The sequence below is a fragment of the Acinonyx jubatus genome, chromosome D2 (assembly GCF_027475565.1).
Source record: "Acinonyx jubatus isolate Ajub_Pintada_27869175 chromosome D2, VMU_Ajub_asm_v1.0, whole genome shotgun sequence".
Lineage (NCBI taxonomy): Eukaryota > Metazoa > Chordata > Mammalia > Carnivora > Felidae > Acinonyx > Acinonyx jubatus.
The window spans coordinates 44,120,112-44,133,449 of record NC_069393.1 but is presented as its reverse complement, the minus strand read 5'-3'; the positions used below and the strand labels follow the sequence as shown (position 1 = coordinate 44,133,449).

Genomic DNA, 13,338 nt, shown 5'->3' with positions numbered 1-13,338 from the left:
TCTAAAACTTCAACACGTGAATTGGGGAGCGGGGGATACAATTCAACTGATAACACCAGCCATCCCACCTCTAGCTCTGCCCTGCATCAGAACCGCTTATGCGGTTCCTCTCGTCTTCACCTGCTGCTTGGTCCAGTGGCCACTGCACCATCCAGCTCTGCAAGGTTCTGACCGACTTCCTGCAGGTGTGACCCGATGCCACCTCACCTTATACCCTCGCAACACATCTTCCCACCTCTCCCTGGAGCTGTTCTGTTCACATGGGAGTGTGTTCAGTGTCTACGAATGCACAGCTTCATGGGGCAAACCTCTGACAAGTGAAACAACAGGGATCAGTGGTTAAAATTCTTACTTTTCTCTTTCCAGACAGATTGTCCTGAGAGTTACACATTAGATCGCGTGTTTATTTGCCTTTGAAAAATAGCCAATTCAATAACACATCTTCAAATTGGCTTTCTCTCCTTTCCTGTCTCATTCCCTGTGTCCCTCACTTTGTTCCCTGGGATTACATTCTCCAATAAAAGAAAAGCCCATAAGCCTCTGCCTCAGCTTCTGCTTTAGCAGAACCCAGACCAATTCAGTCTCACTGATCTCTCTAACTATAACCTGACCATGCCATTCCTCTGCTTAAAGCCCTTCATGATCTCTCCATTACCCATAAAGTTCAAACTCTCTAGCTAAAAGCTGGAAGGCAACTCAGAGGTCATCTGGTCAACCTTCTTCCCTACTGTAACAGTCCAAGTCATGGACTTTGGAATCCATAAGATCAGGTTTCAAATCTGGCTCTTTTTGAAAACTTGGATGAAGTTTTTTACCCCTATACCCATTTCTTCATCTACCCCATCTCAGGGTTGAGCAGAAGCAATGCCTGTAGAGTGTCTAGCACAGCCTTTGGAACACTAAATGTACAGCAACCAGTGTCATTACAGGTGAAGAATCAGAAACCAAGATGCAGAGGGGGGTCTATCAGAGTCACATAGTCAGCTAGCACATCTGGGACCAAAATCCTACAAAATCAAATGCCTGCATTCCACCATTAAGAGGTAGAATATGTAATATATAATATATATAATAATATATAACATATAATATATAATTTTATTATAATATATAATTAATATATATATGTAATATATAATATGTGATCATATGTAATATATAATATCCCTGCCATCATGGGGTTTACATCCTAAAGGGAAAGTGAGGTATTCAACAATGAAGCAATAAATGTGTGTAAGCATATCACAGGGTGCTAAGTCCTGTGGCATAAAGTAGGAATACAGAGTGAGGAGGTTGTATTTTCCTAGCGTGGTGGAGGAAGTAATCTTCTGATAAAGGTTCACTTAAAGTGAAGGAAGCAAGGGAGTGAAAATGTTGATATCAGAGGGCAGCAGCAAGAGTAGGAAGTACAAGGGACTGAGGTAGGAGCAATTTTAGAGTATTCAAGAGACAGCAAGGAGGTCAGCACTGCTGAAGGGGGTGGGAGAAGGGAGGAGCCATAACAAGTGAGGTCAGAGACAAACAGATGGCCAGTTTAGGCAGGCCATGGACTGTGAATTTGGCTCTGAGAGTGAGAGAAAGCCAGGGAAGGGTTTTGACTTCGGCTTGAAAGCATCACTCTGCCTAAGCGAGAGCAGACAGAAGGCCACCACAGTCCTCCTGGTAGAGATGGTGATGGCTTGGACCAGGTGGCAGAGCCAGCGGAAGTGAGAAGTGGTCATTCTGAATACATTTTGAAGGCACAGCTTATAGAACTCACTAGTGGATTGGATGTGGGCTGTGAACGGAAGGTTGATCCCAGGACGGTGACCCAAGCAAATGACATGAGAGAGTTGCCATTTAATGAAGGGTGGGAGGGAAACTGAGGGAGAAAAGGCAAGACAGCAAATTGGAAGTCTGCTTTTGAACATGCCAAGTTTGATCTAGTAAACACAAAGTAGTGGCTGGATATACAAATCCAAGAGCAGAGAGAAGTCCAGACTGGAGATTCACATTTGGGAGCGTTAGACATGTAAACATTCACTGGTCTTGAAAGCCAGGAGACTGAGTGAGCCCGCCTAAGGAATCAGAAGTGGGCCTCCATGTCTCCTTGGGGACACACCAATACTCTGAGGGCAGGAATACAGAGTCCAGGGAGGAGCCTGAGAAGGAGTGCCCAGTGAGGCAGGGCAGAACTGTGAGTGAGGTGTCCTAAAAAAGCCACACACAGAAAGAGATTCAAGAAGAGATTGATCAATTGCCAAATGCTGCTAATTGGTCACAAAAGACAAAACTGAGAATTGACCCTGGGATCTGGCAACATGGGGGTCACTAGTGACCCTGGCAAGAGCTATTTGGATGGACAGGTGAGTACAAAAGAGCATGGAAGGAGAAGAAGCAGAGACTTCAAGATTAGACAAGCCTTTGGAGGAGTTCTATGTAAAGGAGAGCCCAGAAAATGACGGATGCTGGAGTCACGTTCAGGAGGTGAGTGGGGACAGGATCTAGTGAACAATGGAGGTCTGCTCATTAATGGTAACCCCCCAACAGTGGCCGGGATACAGTAAAACAAGCACTAGTCACAGAGCACAGATCATTTCAGACTCTTTGGAAACCAGTTTAGCAGTACACATCATAAGCCTTGAAAAACGTCCATGCCCTTTGACCCACTAATTCCACTTCTGGAAATCCCTCCTAAGAAAATAATTCCAAATACAGAAAAAGTTCTCTGCATAGAAGTTCATCACAGAATTATAACCAATAGGTCTAGAAACATCTAAATATGCTACAACAGATAACAATTAAGGATGCAGGATGGACCTTGTCATTGGACTACAAACTCCATAAGAATAGGGAAAATGTCTATTCTTGCTGGTGTATCTCCAGCATCTACCATGTGTCTGACATATCTGTTGAATGAATGAATAAAACTTCTTAAACCTAACAGAATCCATGGGGGAAGGGAAGGGGGAAAAATAGAGAGAGGGAGGGAGGCAAACCATAAGAGACTCTTAAATACAGAGAACAAACTGAGGCTTATTGGGAGGAAAGGGGGAGGGGAAAATGGGTGATGGGCAGAGGAGGGCACTTGTTGGGATGAGCACTGGATGTTGTATGTAAGCCATTTTGACAATAAATTATATTTTAAAAAACTTCTTACAATGTTAAGCAAAAAAGATTGTAAAAAATATCTTTATAGATAAATATGCATATACTTACAGTACGGTCTCTACCATGTTTTTCAAAAAAAGCCTAACACTCTATATAAAAACTAAAGAAATGATTCCCCAAAATGAAAACATTGAGTATTTTGGGTGGTGGCATGTGATCTCCTTTTCATTTTGTTGCATATTTTGCATATTTTTGAGAATTTATATAATTCACTTTTTATAATGGGAAAAAACAAGCCAATGTCATTTCTGGAAAAAGGAAATGTTAGAGTGAGGGAGGATCTACATTCCCACCACCAGGGTTCAGTAATCCTTTGTGCCCTCTAAGGGTCCCCTGGTGGTATTCATGAATATGAGTCTCCAATTCCAGCCCTGATGCTCCTCTGAAGAAGGGTTCCCCCACTACAATCAGGGACATGCCGATGAGCAGGGACAGAGAAAGGCCCTTCCAGGAGCTAAAGAGAGATATCGCTCGGAGGTACCAGCTTTCACTGGCACATTTTCTAAATCCTTAATCAGCTGTCAAAAATGATATATAGCAACATAAAGAACGGTTGACAATATAGCTTGAAGGGAAACAGAGCAGAATACAGAGGGGCACATTCACTGAGAATTTAACTACACAAACTGTTCATTTTGCAAATATTTATTTAAGGAATGAGCAGGTCTCACAAGAAATATGTTCACATGCAGTCAGAGAAGAGACAAACAACCACAGTGGAATAACCCACCTTTTCAGCCATACCATCTTAAAGCCTTATTTCCAGAACAAGGATTCCTAGAACTCTAGTCGAGATCCCAGAGTGGGTGTCCACAGGTGCTCACCGAGCAGCTCCAGGCTCCAGGCACTCTGTTTCCTAGAGCAGAGCTTCTCCAACTTGAACATGTACACCATTAACTTAGAGGTTCTGATCAAATGTAGATTCTGATTCAATAGGTCTCAGGTGGGAATAGGGATTCCACATATCTAACGAGTTCTAAGTGCTACTAAGGCTGCTGGTCTTCTGAGCATACTTTGAGCAGCAAGGTCCCAGGGTACACTGGGGAACCAGACAACTCCAAGGGTCATTAGGAACTGGGAGCAGGAGACAGCCATCCAGGTAAGTTGTGTCAACCCAAGCAAGGTGAAGACAGCATAGAAGATGCTCAACAAAGCTCTCACCCACTACCCCAATTCCTAATGCCAAGCACCTCTGCCAGATGTCCAACCCAGTTCCCCTGTCCTCAGTCATGTGGGCACCCTAAAGCATCCTTGTCCCCAAGCATCTTGGCACCACTGATACGAGTGATGAGGCATAAACCCCAGGCAATTGCATGGGCTCTGGAGGCGTCTGAGGCCCCCACATTCTTCGGGAAGCTTGGTCAATGACATCTTGCTGGGATGGGCCCCAAGGTCTGGGCTTTGCTGGCAGGTGGTTACCGGGAGCAGCCAGCAGCAGATGGCACCAGAGGACAAGCACAAGCTGCGCCCAATACAGTGGCTCAAAATCTATTCCAAAAGCCAGGGTAAAAGTCAATAAAGAAACAGAATGAGAGATATGACCAAAACCTGGGAAGAAATAAACAGCTCCAGGAAGGGGGCTGGTGGCTCACAGATTACTTGTCTTGGGTGTCGGCTGCACAAGTTCTCGGTCAGGGGCCAGGTCAGAGAGACAGTCAGACGTGATTGTTCAATCTTCTGTTGCCTGGCCCTCTGCCACATATCCTGTGAACAGCGGTCCTAGCAGCCTCCCAGTGAGATACTTGAGGGCTCTGGGCACCTGAATACCCTGCCCCTGGAGGCCATGGTGGGTCTAGCCACTGCCCACTCTGCCAGAGGGTAGGTGAAACTGAGCAGGCAAAGCCAGACCTGGGTGTCCCATTGAAAGTGGCCCAGAGGCAAGCTTGACCTGTCTGGTCCACACAGAGATAAAGCCTTGGATCTGGCTCAGCAGCCAGAAGACTGGGGCAAGACCTCCATGGGTGAGATATTCACATTCATTGTAGCCATTTCTCCATTTTCCCTGGTGGGCTGGAGGAAGGAGGACTCCTACTCCTTTCAGCCAGTGTCCTGTTAAGCCAAATTCACAAACCCCCTGCCCCTGCCCCTACTGAAGGCCTGGGGAGGCTTTGGAACAACAATGCACATCACCTAGAGCAAGTCAGCTTAGCGGTCAGAGTGTAGAACAGAGGCCGGAGTCACAACCTTGAGTGCTGTCAGCCTTGGCAGTGGGTCAACATGGGGGAAGGTCACAGAGTCCCTGGCCTGCTGCCTTGTCTGGCAAGAGAGGTCCTAAAGGCTAGGAAAGGCAGGTAAGAGAGCATGGCTGCAGCAACCTGGCCCTTCCCATGCTGGACCGTGGCACAGGGCGCCCATGCTCAGCCAGGCCCTCAGCAGGGGCATGTTTACACCATCGGCCTACCATGGCAAACCTTGCTGGAGCCCTCTCCCTGCACCAGGTCCTGTCCTAGGCATGGAGGACAAGCTCTATGGTGATGCAGATGTCCCCCTCAGGGTGTTTATCAAGGGGAGATACTTGCAGGCTCATTTCCACATGAGGTGGCGGAGGCAGTGAAAGAGGAATATGGAGCAGGATATGAATCATGGGATTCCTGCTGCTCAGGACTGACTTTCCTCCTGCATTGGAGCATGAAGACCCAAGGTAAGCATGATCCATTCTCTGCACCTGGATGTGCTAACTTGCCTCCATAGACTTCTTTACCACTTACAAAGCCTGTCCACCAACATCACCTCTCCAAGAGGTGAGGGCCTGACCAAGGTCCAGAGCTTTGACCCCCGTGCTCCCTCCCTGACTCCACAGTGACCTCACAGTCTCACTGGAGGAGGTGAAACCCTTGGGCTCCCAGGCTGAGCATCTGTTTCTGAATTGCCAGAATGAACTCTGCCTGCAACGAGCAGACCATCTCTGGCTCTGGCACCTGCTCAGGCTACAAGACATACTGTGATCTGCAGAATCCATGCTCAGAATTCTCCCAGGAACAAATGGCTGAACCAACTGAATGTCAGTCTTCACAATGCAAATGGTTGCAAAAATGGGTTCTTTCCAGCCTCTCTGGGCTCCAGAAAGCCCGTAAGGATGGTGTCCACCAGAATGCCAATAATGATGCCAGTAATGATGCAGTTGGCCCACTTGGCTAAGTAAAGGAACTTGACAATGACCATGGCAGGGAGAAGGCCTACACCTGGTTAAATGGGGTTGGACCTGCCACTGAGCCTCAGAGACCCTTTGGAGACTTCCGTGTGCACTGTGGATAAGGGCAGATGCTCATACTCTTCCACGGGGGCACTCTGCTGACATGTCAGCACCAAGGCCTTGATCTCCTTCTTGAAGTTGGTGTTGAGAAAGCCATAAATGAAAGGGTTGACACAGGTAGAGGCCATGGCAAGCAGATGGCACACCAAGAAGATGAAGTTGCCATAACAGATGGGGATGGCCTCATGGTACCAGTCCTCCAGACTGTTGAACACATGCAGCGGCAGCCAGAGCACGGCGAAGGCAACCACCATCGCCACGAGGATGCCATTGATCCTCTTCATCTGCCAAGCCCGCGAGCTGTAGGTGCCCTTGCGGAACACCCGCTTCCTCTTCCGCAGGTGCCGGTAGATGCGGACGTAGCAGACCAGGATGAAGGCCAGGGGCATGCAGTACTGGAAGAGCAGCAGGGAGGTGGTGTAGATGATGCGGTGGTGGTACAGCGGCCAGGACTCTGTACAGACCACCTTATCTAACAGAAACTCCACAGCCTTGGAGTGGTTCTTGTGAAAGACATTCTCTAGGACACTGTTGACCAGGAAGGGCAGGGAGAGGAGGCAGGCGATGAGCCAGATGACCACAATCCCCAGGTAGGCCTGGGAGATGCTGGGCTTCCAGCCTGTTGGGTTGATGATGAGCTGATGCCTCTCCAGGGCCACAAGGACAAGCGAAAGGATGGAGACTGTCACCGACATACACTGGATGAATGCTGACATCTTGCAAAGGGCCTCCCCAAAGACCCAGTAGTCCATAATAGTGTATATGGCCGTGAGTGGTTGGCAGATGAGGCACATGAGAAAGTCAGAGAAAGCCAGGTTGGCAATGAGCAGGTTGGTCACATTGGTCTTCTCTTTCTGCCTAATGGTCACACATATCAAGCAGAGGTTGCCCAGGACCCCCACAATAGTCTCGATGCTATAAGAGACAACAATAAAGACCATCGGGTCCAGAGAATCCTGGCAGTGGTCAGAGAAGTTGTATGGAATGCTCCTTGACCTGCTCCTGTTTTGACCCTGTGGGGATCCTGGGAGCAGCAAGGCCAGGAAGTGAGAGATGTTCATGGTGCAGGTGAGAAGATTACAGAAGATTCAGTGACAGTGCCTACAAAGCAAACAGACAAATGGTACTCAGTGATCATGCCTCCTGCGTGGACCCCAGGGAGAAGTGGGGGTCAGGCAGAGAGGGTCATGGCTTCCATCCCAAGGCTGCTGGGACCTCGAGGACCTGAGACTCAGAGATGTAAGCAACTTGCCCACAGTCACACAGCTAATCAGTAACAGGGCTCAGATACGAACCCGGGTCTGATGCCAGAAGTTGTTATACAAATTCCTTCTGACCTCAGGCTTCCAAGTCTGCTTTAATGGTAGAGAAACTAGATTTTCATAAGCAGAGTTCAAAGACAGAACTGCTTAAGGAGTATGGGTAGAAATCCTCTTGTCACAGCTTATCCAAATAGAAACGCAGTAAATGCCACTTGGCACTCAGGTCCTTCTACAGCACCCCACGCCCTTGAGAATAGAACTAAACCTCAGGGCTCGAAACACAGTACACCCTCCAGGTCTCAGCCCCTACCTGCCCTGTCAGCCCTGTTTCTCAGGTGACACATGACAGAGTTGATGACTGCTAGGTACAAAAATACTGGGTCATCGGCACACTGGCTCTCTCCCCACGCCCATCATGCTACACATGGGTAGGGCCAAGGTTATGGTTGCCTACTGACCTGCCTATGCTTAAGTCACCCAAAACAGTTTGCAGTTTCCAAACTCAGCAGCCTGGTCCACATCTCTGTGCCCTGGTGTCTCCTCAACACAAGGGACCCTCTGCCAAGACCACATTGGGATTTCGACTCCAGAATCTCCAGGTGGTAATGCCAGTGACAGATATTCTGACAGGGAAAGCCACCAGATCATTCCACACACCACCGTGATACACCTTCTCCATGGGATCTCTGACTGTCACTAAACTCTCAGGCAGTCCCCAGCCCTCAGAAAGCATCAGACCCATTCCAGGGGCATGTCAAAAGTGCAGACTCCAGAGCCCTTCACCAGGACAGGCAGTTAAGTGAGTCTAAGATAGCGCCCAGGGGTCCATATATTTCAACATACGGCCCATGAGATTCTTGTGCATTTCGTCCTTGAGTCCCATTCTGATAAATACTATTCAGAGAGGAAGACCCTATTTCAGATATTCTTTAAGTCCTACATAACGGTCATGTCCATTTGTGAACATATATATGTTCTTCATCATCAAGTGCTAATTTAAAGGCAGTTTTTATAGAGTATGGCCAAAATTAACCAGAGAGCAGTAAACTCTATTTGTCAGCTCTCACGAACATCACTCACCATGCATTTAATTTGGCTTATAAAGATGAGGTACATTTGGCCATTTATAAGACCAGGTCGTGAATTCAACTAACAGTTTACAGTCTGGTTATTTTGACTACTGAATCTCAGAGGCAGGAGTATTATTCTGACACCACAGTCTTAGAAATGTGCATAGAAATGTGGTGGATACACTGTGCTCAGAAGCAGCAAATGTGACGCAAACCCGAAGCTCTGGATAACCACCAGCCAGGGCTGAGTCAACGGTGGGAGGCAATACCAGCGGCTCCAAACTGGCCGAAAGCAGCACGATCACAGCAGAGTTCATGGAAACTCCAGAAAACTGTCACTCAACTCATTCACTCAATAAACATGTGCCAAGCCCCATGCTAGAAACAAAGGCCAAGATGATATACAGCCACAGGAACTGACCACCAGGAATACAGGTGAACCTCAAGGCCATATTGCCATGGCCCAAACCAGTAGGAATGGGATGCCTGTGAGTGGGGAGATCAGAGAAGAAGCAGGAAGATGAGAGAGAAAGTTACATTGATCCATGGCCTCAAAGTTGAAGAGGAGTCAACCACCCAATGGGCAAGATAGAGGAGGGAATTCAAGGTGCAGGGAACAGCATGGGCAAAGATGGGGGGGGGGCGGCGCGGGCAAGAAAGAGCAGAGCCTCCTCAGAGAACAGCGAGCAGTTCAGAACAACTGGATCCCCGAGTTGGTGGAAGGCAATGGTAAGCAATGAGGCCGGAGAGGTGGGCCAGAGCAGGCATGCTGGGAGAGGCATACAATCTGGCCAGCAAGGCCGAATCCATTCCAGAAAGATCACTTGGATGTAGAGAATAGACTGAGTACGAGGGCCAGGTCAGGAGGAAAGGGAGGGCCGAAGAAGATGGCACTGGGGGTCTGCCAGGCTTGCAGACCCCTTCTTAGAGAACCAGTGAAGAGCTAACACAAGGGATGGTCACAGTGGTCCAGGGCACCCCGTACCAGCCCCTGCTGACTAGACCACATGGATGTCTGAACCCAAACCAGCCCTTTCCCAGCAGCTTGTGGGACCGGCGAAGGAGGAAAGTGCTGGCACTGGGAGAAGAGCAAGGCAAGAAAGTGTCATGGGGACCCAGGGGGCCGGGGGACCCAGAAAGGAGCAAAATTGCCAGCAGACCCTTGCATGTTTCTGCAGAGGCTGGGAGGGGCCCGCCGGGAGGACTCCATGAACCTCCACCCCAGAAGGGCCCTCTGCACGCAAGGACTGAGGATTTCCAGAAGCCACTCCAGGGGCAAGGTAGCAGTAATTCAAATCCAACAGCCGGGTCAGCAGGAAGGCCAGATTCCTTCTATAGAACCTGCTGAGAGGTAGGGACCCCCTGGAACAGAGGATCCCTCGGGACAGGTGCTCCTGAGCAGAATCAAGGAAGGAGATTGGACTTGGATGCCGCCAGGGCCTGGTGCAAAGGGGTCAAGATCCAGCCACAGCTCCACCAACTGGGACTTCAGGGTTCAGGGTTAGGAATGGTCAGAGTGAAACCATTGGTTGTGGGCAGTGGGTCACCTGGCTGCTGGGAGTGGGGTTCACCCAAGAGCAGACCGTAGGCCTGTCTCTTGGGTTGTCTGAGTGCCCCTGGGGTCAAGAACAGTGTCCTTTGTTGCACAGATAGAGCCACCACAGGCATCTAGGAAAACAACAGAGAAACTTATCAGGAACGTAGGGGGGCCAGCAGGCCGCGGGCTTGTCCTGGGTTCAAATTCCTTGCCCTGCCACCTATCTGTAGAGTGGCCTTGGGAGAGTCGCTGAACCTTTCTGAGCCTCAGTTTCCTCAGTTGTATGAGGCAGGGTGTGATACCTATAGGACAGCCTGGTTCCCCAAAGTCAGGGGGTGAAATAGGGAAGAGGGGGGTCTGAAAGGTAGGACTCTGGAGCTCCCTTCCCCTAGACTCTTTCAGTTCAGTCCCCATCTCGTCCCTTGGACAAAGAACATAATTCGATGGACCAGGTCCTGGTCAGGAGCTCTCTCTGCCACCTCCTGGGAAGCTGAGTTGCCCATTTTACAACAAGACCAGCCTGGCATGAGCAGTGCTCTTCGAACATTAGTTGCTTTCTCTTCCCACACATCCCGCCAACCCCACCAGAGGGGACCCTGCTCCCTTCCACCAGAAGAACTGGCCACAGCGATCCTACGAACCCAGGCACAGGCCCCTGAGTGCACCTGGCTCTAGCTCTGACCCAAAGCCTCTTTAGAAAGTCCTGCGGGAGGGCACGGCGTTGGGACGAATCCCCTACTCCAATCCTCTGCCCAGTGCCCGGCCTCAAAAGGGCACGAGCCCTGCTTCAGCGCCCTCCTGCTCCAAACCCTGCCCCACAGCCGAGTAGCCAACTCTATCCAGGGCTGGAAAGGGCCACACTCCCACCACGTGCATTTCAAAGCAGAAGACCACCCTGTCCGCAGGCCAGTGACTAGCCTGAGAGACACTCACTACAGGCCTCATACAGGTGAGTCAGTGCCTCACCTGCACTGACCTGTCTGTAGATGAGGGCCCCAGGATGCTGAGGGACAAGTTTGGTCCCTGGACATCCTGGGAGATGCCCAAACAGCCCGAGAGGCTGCACCTGGGGAGGGGCAGGATCTGAGCCTGGTGCAGCAGGGGAGCAGGAAGAGGACTTGGAAGGGCAGGCAGGAGAGGGCGTGCGGGAGCCCAGTCTTGGAGGAGAGACCCCAAGGAGGGAGGGGGCTCGCCTCACTCTGGAGAGCACACGCTTTCCTGGAGACAGAGGGCAGAAGGACATCAGCTTTCCCTGAGCTTCAGGTGACTGATACTCCACTGAGCATTGATCCACACCACAGCCCTGGGAGGAAGGCATTCCTAGACTGAACCATGTGAAATTGCCAGTATCCAACCATTGTTGACCTGCAAACATGGCAGACGAATATCCCTGACAAAGCCTGACAGAGCCCAGGGCCCCAGGGAGCGCCCAGGGCCCCAGAGAGCGCCCAGGGGTGCCGGTAGGAGGTTCAGCCAAATAAGAAGGTACCCCAGGGACCTCCGTTGGTCACGCTGAGAGCTTTGGACTTTGGTTCTAGCATGCTGGCTCAGAACGCCCACCCCCCCAGCAGCTCCAAAGACCACCCAGCCTCTTCAGGCTCTTGTCCTCCCCAAGCTGACCTGGGTTTGGAATCTCTAATGCAATGACACTCTTAGAGTTGCCGCCTTACTGATACAATTTGGAGCCTCAGAGACCTCGCTGTGGCAGAGCATGAGAGCAACAGCTCCCCATGGAGGAGACACGACTGGACAGGTACCGGTCCCTTCCGAGTGACCAGGTGTCCAATGACGTCCCTTGCAGCCTCCAGCAGTGCAATGACCCCCTCAGGGTGATCACATCCACTCCCCGGGGTTGCTGAGCAGCGAGCAGCGGCCACAGGGACCACTTCAGACCGTTCTGGGAGACTGGGCCCCCCCCACATGGGACCTCATACAAAGATTGTCCCTCACTTCCCACTGTGCACCGCAAAGATGCCCAGTGAGGACCAGATCTTATGTCCTTCAGGTACGCCGCAGGGGATGGCCAGTCTGGGAGGAAGGAGGGGATTATTGTGCAATGGCAGTAAAATGATGCCTTCAGATGTATTTCCCAGGCAGCTGGCTAGTCAAGGGGGATGGGGGGAACACCTGAACCCCTGAGGGAGGTCTCCCCTGCAGCCTGCGTCCCCCCCCTCCAGAGAAAAATTAAGAACTAATATAAATCCTATCAATCTCCCAAGGAAGTGAGAATGGAAAGGACATCTATTTTGTTTCCTGAAATTTCAGCCAATAGCTCCTGGTCTCCGAATGCCCCAGGCGCCCAGACACTTGCCATGCACCCCTTACCCCTCTCCTCGCAGCCCACAAGATGAGGCAGAGAGCCACCAACGTTTCAGGGGAGGACCCGGAGGCTATGGGAGCCCAAGGCCACACGAGGAGCTGGGGCTGCCCCCCTGCCCACCCCGCCCTCCACCCGAGACCACGGTAGCATGTCTCTGAGCCCTGCCTCCTTGAAACCCCCCCCCACCAACGCCCCCTCCCCATGCTCCCAGATGCAGCAGCGCGCATGGCTTCCCGGAGGACCCCTCGCACTGGGCCCCGGGCGCCCCCGCCCCTGCACCCGCGGGGCCAGTCTCGGGGCTGAGCCCGCCTACCCGTTCCGGCGGCCCTGGCGCTCTCTGCCTGCCGAGCGGAGCCTCCCTGCCGCTCTGCCGCTGGCCCGCTGGGCTCCCTCCTCCGCCACCCCGCGCTCCCGCGCCCGCCCAGTCTGCCGCCAGTGACCGCCCACGGGGACGCTCCCGCCGCCCTGAGACCCAGGCGCCCGCTGCGGGAGCCGCGCCTCGGGCCCCACGGCCCTCCCTGCACGCGGGTCTCCCCCACGCCCACCCGGGCTCCGCTCCGCACGGCACAGACTGGAACTGCTCTGCTCTCTCCGTGCCTGGGCCTCAGTTTCCTCATGTATGAAATGGGCCTAAGAAGACCTGCTTTTCATAAACTCGTTCACGAATATTAATTGCAGGCTTCCTATGAGCCTGACTCTCCTGGTGGGCACACAGAACTGAAGAAGACGGGGTGCCTGTCCTGGGT

At 51.4% G+C, this 13,338-nt stretch overlaps 1 protein-coding gene across 1 annotated transcript; it reads right to left on the bottom strand.

The window, feature by feature from the left end:
- Positions 1-3,783: 3,783 nt before the first annotated feature.
- NPY4R2 (neuropeptide Y receptor Y4-2) lies at positions 3,784-13,006 on the bottom strand. The gene is made up of 2 exons (XM_027062495.2): positions 12,906-13,006; positions 3,784-7,504 (listed from the first exon to the last, which is right to left on the bottom strand). The coding sequence occupies exon 2, from the start codon at positions 7,462-7,464 to the stop codon at positions 6,337-6,339; it is 1,128 nt and encodes a 375-aa protein (XP_026918296.1). The 5' UTR covers positions 7,465-7,504; positions 12,906-13,006; the 3' UTR covers positions 3,784-6,336.
- Between the last annotated feature and the right edge of the window lie 332 nt (positions 13,007-13,338).